Source organism: Papio anubis, chromosome 1 (genome assembly GCF_008728515.1).
Source record: "Papio anubis isolate 15944 chromosome 1, Panubis1.0, whole genome shotgun sequence".
In the NCBI taxonomy this organism is placed as follows: Eukaryota; Metazoa; Chordata; class Mammalia; order Primates; family Cercopithecidae; genus Papio; species Papio anubis.
In genome coordinates this window covers 106608110-106616168 of record NC_044976.1, presented here as the reverse complement: position 1 = coordinate 106616168, position 8059 = coordinate 106608110, and the positions used below count along the sequence as shown (strand labels likewise).

Sequence of the window (8059 nt, the reverse complement as noted above, 5' to 3'; positions counted from 1 at the left end):
GTTGCAGTGAGCCGAGATTGCACCACTGCACTCCAGCCTGGGCGACAGAGCGAGACTGTCTCAAAAAAAAAAAAAAAAGTAAAATGAAAGCATGTAAGTGTGAGATGACTGATTCAAGCAACCGCTCTTGATGTACAGAATATTCACAGCAGGGATTAAAAGAGGTTTTCAAGGACAGATAGAAAATTTGTTGAAGTTCGAAGGCAGTTCCAAAAGAAAGCGATGATTCTTAGTAAGATTGGAAGTTGGAAGTGATATAAAAAGATAAATCAGTTTCAAGATGACTTTACTAAGCAGGCAGCCCTTAACTTACAAATTCTAGATTCACATATGTCTTAAACATACAAAATGATATAAGGGGAGGTAAGCTCAGGGTCTGAGTTCCTGGCTGTTGGAACAACTGATTTCTGTGTAATGATTCAGAAGATGTGAGACAGCCTAATTTACAAGTACAGAAGTGTCTTCTTTCCTGCAAACAGCAGTACAACAATAGTTTCTCTTAAGCAACTGTGAATGAACAGAATTATTACAATTAACCAGATCTCATTTGATGGGCGCCTTAGATAATTAAGACCATTCACACATAATATACAACCTTGTTGTGAAGGCAGATATTTACATTCTCATTTTACTGATGAGAGACTACCTGGAGAGGCTATGTCACATCTGAAGGATTGGGTACTTTCTCTGTTGAGTCCAATGTTCCTTCCGTTATTCCATGCTAGGCAGTAACAAGTTCTGTCTTGCCTGAGTAACAAGCTCCAAACCTCGGAACCGCACCCATCTTGAGAAGGAGGAGGGCGCTGTTTTTTCTGATAAGCGCAGCTGGCACTCTATACGTTTAATCACGGCAAATCTTAGCTAAGCTGTCTACCAAACTAGTCCCTCTTTTTCTCATTGCCCACGTAGATGGCTGTTGGTCTTTTCTGCAACAAATCCAGGAGTTTCTCCTTTTTGTTTTTATAATTGCTCCAATAGAAGCTTTCGGATTTAACTCTCCGCTTTTTAAAGCAGAATCGCCATCCCAGGTGCGCAACCACGAAAAAGTTAGACATCCATGAGAGACAATGCCCTCCATGGCCCACTTTCCAGGCAGAGAGAAGCGGCTCTGGGCGGACCGCCTAGGCTCTGGCCCGAGGGGGTCTTTAGGTGGAGTAACCGGTCTTCAAGACCCGGCTCCCAAACCACTGACGCGCTGACGCTGCAGCCCTAGACCTTCTGGGGTCCTCCTCCTCGGACCCGCACTGCTGACGGCGGGACTGGCAACTGGGCGGAGATCGACCCCGGGCCCGCACAGCCCCTCCCGAGATCCACCTCGCAGCTCCCTCACTTCCTGCCCTCCGGAGGCGGGCCCGGCCAGTGCCGCGGAGGCCAGCGCGCCGAGCTCCTCCTCAGCAGCGGCGGGACGGCCACACCCTGCGCGTCGCGCGGGCTCGGGTGAGGTCTCCGCTCCTGCGCCCTGCGCGCTGCAGGCGCACAGCGGACGGCGCCCCAAACACTGTTGAGCCGCACGTCCCGCCCAGCCTGGCCTCGCGCTGGTCCCAGTCGCGCCCCGCAGCCCTCGATCTCCCGTGACTTCCTCGGCCAGGCCGCCCGCGCCTCTGGGACCATGTTGCGCTGGCTGCGGGGCTTCGTGCTGCCCACCGCGGCCTGCCAGGAAGCGGAGCCACCGACGCGCTACGAGACTCTCTTCCAGGCGCTGGACCGCAATGGGGACGGAGTGGTGGACATCGGCGAGCTGCAGGAGGGTCTCAGGAACCTGGGCATCCCCCTGGGCCAGGACGCCGAGGAGGTGGGTCGCCGTCGGGGCGCCGCCTGAGCGCAGGGAGGGCTGCGGGCGCTGGGGACGCTGCGAGGACCGAGGAGGGCGGCGGCCCGAGGCGTTGCCAGGAGGAAGGAGGAACTGTGGCGCCCAGCGCTCCGGTGGCTTCAGAAACTCGGGCATGGGGCCGCGACCGGCGACCCCGGTAACAGAAGTGGGTCATAATACAAAAGGCTACTGGTATTTGTCCAGATAAAATGAGTGTTGTGGACACTGTGGCCCACGGGCACTGTTAAATTTTTAAGACCCTTTTGTCCTGAATCCATCCCAGGTTTTTTGTCTGTTTTTTTGTTTTGTTTTGTTTTAATACCTTGCAAACATGTAATCATTTTTAGCCGTCAGAATTAAGTGTGTCCCAAGTTCTGTAAAAAGGCGCACACATTCGATCTCTTCGAAGCTGCTTTGTTACACCAGCTATATGTGTTGTCTACTGTTTCAAAACTGTTTGAAAAAGAATCGCATGTTTCCCCCACTTCCTGTTGAGAAGGAATGGCGACATTCCATTGTTTAAGACATTTCTAGGTTAGTGCCCTAGGTACAGAAATTGATCTGAAGGGTTAACCTGCGGCTGAGCAATTTCGTTTTCTCTGAGTCATCTTAACTGTGCCCCTGAACTTCTGCCCCTTTAGTAGGGTGGAGATATGTGGAACTTCTCCAACTCTGTTGAAGCGTTCCCTGACACTGGCATTCTCTATCCAAAGAGGGAAAGTGATTAGGTTACTGTGAGGGCCTACAACTGTTATACTGTTATATTTAACTTCTCTTTTAATGTCTTTGGTAGTTACAGGCCTCTTCAGTTTACTGTTTCTTCTAGAGTCAGATTTAGTAAGTTACAATTTTCTTTTTTGAAACTGCCCATTCTATCCAAGGTTCATAATACTCGCTGATGATTTTATAAAACTTCTGACTATATCTGTAGGTGGGTTCTCTATTTCATTCCTCATATCTATCCTTTTCTCCCCTTCAATCTTGCCAAAGTTTTGTGTATTTTATTCATATTTTGAAAGAATCAACTTTTGGTACTTTTTGCTGATTGTCCCAGAAATGGCCCTGTTGGAGTTCCCCACCATGTCCAATCATTGGCTGGAAGCAGCCCAGGAAAGAGACGGCCTTACTGCAGTGCATCAGCAGATGCCAGGGCTAGAGGCTAGAGGGTGGAAGTCGACTGTGTTCCTTACAGTAGGCGCCTTTGAAGGGAGATCTCAGTGGTACAACTCCATAGTCCCTACAATATACAAAAGCTCTTTGGAGTCCTCAGTGATTTTTAAGATTGTAAAGGGATCCTGAGATCAAAAAGCTTGATAATCGCTGCTGTACCATCTTTTTTTATATAACTGCATCATATTCTGTTATATGTTTGTATCGTAGTATATGTTACCAATTCTTTTTAAACCACCATTTAGCTTACTGATAGTTTAAAAACGATGTAAGTGAAATTGCAATGAATATCCTTTGTATTCATTTTCTCATTCTGGTCCAGTTACTTTCATAGGATAAATTTTGAGAAGGGGACATTGCTGAGTCTGAAGGTAACACGCATTTTAAATTGGGATACATATTGCCTTTCGGAAACCTTGGACCCATTTTCACTCTTTTTTGACTGACAGTGCTTGCTTCTCCACATCCTCGTTCATTCAGGGTATCAGTCTTTATAAAGTCTCCTATTCTGCAAGTGGAATTCCTTTTCACTTCCTGTCTTAGTCCATTTAGTGTTGCTATAATGGAATACCTGAGACTGGGTAATTTATAAAGAAAAGACATTTATTTAGCTCACAGTTCTGCAGGCTGGGAAGTTTAAGAAGTGTGGTGCTGGCATCTGCTGGGCTTTTCTGCTGTATCACAACATGGTGGAAAGTCAATTGGAAGTGGACATGTGTGAAGAAGCAAAATCTGAGGGTTGTTCTGGCTTTATAACAACCCAGCCTCGAGGGAACTGATCCATTCCTGAGGGAACTAATTCAGTCTCATGAGAGAGAGAACTCACTCACTACTGCAAGAATGGCACCAAGCCATTCATGAGGGATCTGCCTCCGTGACCCTGACACCTCCTGCTAGGTCCCTCCTCCCAACATGGCCACATCAGGGATAAGACTTCAACGTGAGTTTTTGTGGGGACAGGCAAAACATAGTACTTGCTTTGGCTTTTTGTTCTATTCACACCCTCCACAGGATTGCATTATGCCTACCCATTTGGTGAGGGCAGTCTTCTTTAATTGGTTTACTGATTCAAATGCTACCCTCCTCCAGAGACATCCTCACAGACACACTCAGAAATCATGTTTTACCAGCTATCTGGGCATCCCTTAGTCCAGACAAGTTGATACATAAAATTAACCATCACACGTGGGATAGAATTAGGATTACATTTATGGGGGGAAATTTCAGAGGTGTGTCAGGGGTTTGTGTAATGTCAAGGAGTGAGGAGATTGGCCACTTGGGCATAGAAATGAGAACTGTGGGATGTCTCTTCAGTGGAAAGTTTCAAGATAGTAGTTTGTATTGAAACCAAAACTCAGCTTGAAGCGAAATCTCTATAAACTTTCATCTGATTTGATCTCATCTCCGTGTTTCCAAGCATTTGTAATGAATTGAGCATTTAGAAGAGAACAAATTTCTGTTTAAGTTTCTTTAGATTTTAGATGGAAAGAATGTAGAAATAAGAGTAGAATGTAGAAATAGGCATAAGGACTATAATAGCTAACCATTACTAAATGTTCCAGAATTATCCAGGGAAAAGAAAAGAATTCAAGGCAAGTCCTGAGACAAAATTAAGAACCAATTAGAAGTGAAAGCGTACTTTTTTTTTTCTGATACGACCTTTCTTTTCTATATGTTCCAAATCTCCTCATTATGAAATTAGTAAAAAATTAAAGTTAAAAATTAGAGAAAATTCACATTACGTTCTCCTACGACTCAGTAGTATAAGGGTATAGACTGAGAGTAGAATGTAGTATGAGAACAAGAAGATACAGTATTTAACATTACTAATTTTCTCATACTTGTCTAGTAATCCTATTTCCTTTTAAAAATCTTCAGTTATTTTCTTCTCTTTATGCACCTCCTTCTCCCTCTCCTCTTCCTCCTTCTACCCCCATCTTCTTTCTTTTTGTGGAGCCCTCAAGAATGGGATTAGTGCCTGTATAAAAGTGACCCAGAAGAGCTTCCTTGCCCCTTCTACCGTGTGAGGACACTGAGAAAACAGTGGTCCATGGAACCAGAAAGTGGGTCCTCACTAGACACTAAATCTCCTAGCACCTTGATTGAGGACTTCCAGTGTCTGGAACTGCAAGAAATCAATGCTTATTGTTTAAGTAAGCCAATAGTATTTTTGTCATAGCACCCCAGATGGACTAGGACAATTGCCAAGAACAAGAAGGGAAGCAGCAAGCTACAAAAGGTTCCATCCTTGGTATGAATTGACTGTGTAAACCCTTGGCAAGTTTGAGCCTTACTGGAGCTTTACTTTCTTATTCTTAAAATGCAGATATCTTGCCTGCGTCCTGAACAGAGCTTTTAACAAGGTCATATGTGGCTGAATATGAAATTTCATGTTAAAAAACCCTTTAAAATGTGGCGTCCCATTTACTAGCTGGTAAACTTCTTGAGGACCCTCTGTGCCCATGGGTATGAAGTGTATGCCGAATGATCACCCAGTGTTAGAGGAGTGGGTGGACTGGTAACCTGATTTAAGGGCCCTTCTAACTCTTACATTCTATGATTTTTTTTTATTCTGTCTTTAAATTTTTACATTTACAATCACAGAAAAAATAGTCACATAGAAGAATAGTAGCTTAGCAAATGTTTATTGCATTGAATGGAATCAGGATTCACTCCATTAAGTAATTCCTCTGTTAATAAGGAGAGTTCATTCGATTTTTATTTCATTAATATTGCTTTTTTTTTTTTTTTCTCTGGAGACAGAATCTCACTCTATCAGCCAGGCTGGGGTACAGTGGTGCGATCTCGGCTCACTGCAGCCTCTGCTTCCTGGATTCAAGCGATTCTTGTGCCTCAGCCTCCCAAGCAGCTGAGATTACAGGCACATGCCACCACACCTGGTTAATTTTTGTGTTTTCTAGTAGAGATGGGGTTTTGCCATATTGGCCAGGCTAGTCTTGAATTCATGGCCTCTAGTGATCTGCCTGCCTCTGCCTCTGAAAGTGCTGAGATAACAGGCATGAGCCACCATGGCTGGCCCATTTACTTAATATTTTAATTGTCAGACACTTTATGGTTTCTGGCACAATATTAAGGAGACATGATACAGAAATGATAGGGTGAATTTTAGGGCATCACAACAGAAAGATTATGGTATAAGAAAAACAATGAAATTCCAACTACATTTCTATCAAATGTTCTAAAATATATAAAATCTGTATCTTTTGTGTTTTCTCCTGATTTATATTCCAAATTTGATGTTACCCTTCTCTGCAGAAATAAAGTGTCTGAAAGAATGAAAAAACTGGAAGAATTCTTTAGTAAGGCATAAAATACCCTTTCAATCTTTGTAGCATTCTAAGCCTTTTCAGTCACCTTTCCAAACTCTCAACATGCCATATTCCCTGACTAGACCACAACTATGTACATTGATCCCTTTATTTTCTTCTCTCTGCCTGAGATTTCTTTCATTCCCCCTTCTCTGCCTGGTATATGATTCCCATTGTTTAAGGGCGCAGCTAAACTTTATAATTTTCCTAGCCCACTTTCTTTATCGGTATTCTGGAAAAAACATTTAGAAAGAAGCTTCCACAAGACAACATTCTGTAATACACTGCTTATTTTGACCATGCCGAGTTCAAAAATCTTTTTAAGGATCAAATGGAGCCCACCAAGTTATCTATATTTGACAGGATTTATGAAAACAAAAGGATTTGTTGAGAAAGTTTGAAGCCTAACCCTGAAATGTGGATCGTAGTGTTTACTACACATGAACTGGTTTAGTGGATATAATGGTTATTATTACAGGCTGTGGAAACAACAGGGTTCAAATGTTTTCACCACTTGCTAGACTGTGGCCTTGGGCATGTTATTTAATGCCTGGAGGCCTCAAATGTTAACTACAAATGGTAAGAACTACCCAGTAACTTAGCATAAATAGTAAATTCATTCATTTAATATTTTCGAACAGTGCCAGACATGTTTAATGAACTGGTGATATAGTGGTAAACAAGACCTACGGTGTTCTTCATTGTATTCCCGACACCCTCCCTATGGTAAATACCAACAGCCTTCTTCATTGTATTCTCAACACCCTCCCTATAGTAAATAGGTCTGCGTATGTTGCATAGGTACTTGGGGAATAAAAAATAATAAGCAAATAATGAACAGAGTAATTTCAAAAAGTGGAAAGAGCTATTCAACAAAAATACTTGCCTTTTATTAGATGAAACTCTCAACTCTATGGTTTGCTCTCTCCTGTCAGTTCTGTTAAATGCCGTCAGTCTGTGTTCCTTATCACCCTGGCCATGATTTCTGTCTTTTCTGCTTGGTCTTGTAAACTCTAACCCAAGGCTCATTCTCTGCCTGGCTATCTGCCTTCTGTGGCTCTTTGCCACTACCTACATTCTCTGTGATGCACAGGGAAGGACTATTCCCTGTGGACCATAAAATTCTCTTTTTGAAAGAATTCATTCTTGATTGGGCCACAGCACATCTTGTGAAACAGCATTAGACATTTGCCACTGCTCAACAGCTCTGGGGGAAAATGTTGATTGAGAAGCATACAGTGGTTTTTTTGACTAACCATGGTGCAACCTCCTCCCAGGGGAAACTTACGAGTATTTCAGGGACATGTGGTGGTCCATTTATGTCCCCAGTATCTGACATGATGGGTGGTGTAGAGCAAGAGCTAACAGATAATGGCTAAATTAATTTTCTTTTTGAATTTTAATATTCAACTTTTTAGGGTACCCAATCTCCATATTTAGGAAAATAAATTACATAAAAAGTAGAGAGTTTTTATTGTGAAACTGTACCTCCACATTCCCTGTGGTGCAGGATGAGGGACCACAGGTGTTTGTCTGGGGAAACCAGGGCCCTCTGTGGTTCCAGAGGGTGAGGATTAAGAGGAAGCCCTGGATAGTGTTTATGAGTATCTCCTAACTTCTCTCTGGGACTCAAGATCACTGAACTTTTGCCTATTTTGAGATCATCTTTACAATCCAGCCACTAACAGCTGAAGGATAGGCTTGCCCTGGAGCCATTGTAGTGGTTAGATGAAGATAAAAAATAAAAAAC

The 8059-nt window shown here is 43.1% G+C and overlaps 1 protein-coding gene across 1 annotated transcript in view; it reads left to right on the top strand.

Moving 5' to 3' along the window:
- The first annotated feature begins 275 nt into the window (after positions 1-275).
- The window catches only part of SLC25A24 (solute carrier family 25 member 24), a 56034-nt gene continuing 48250 nt past the window's right edge, over positions 276-8059 (top strand). The window contains exon 1 of the mRNA XM_003892296.5: positions 276-1792. Within this exon, the coding sequence (XP_003892345.1) occupies positions 1610-1792 (183 nt within the window). The 5' untranslated portion in view covers positions 276-1609. The remainder of the gene's footprint in view (positions 1793-8059) is intronic.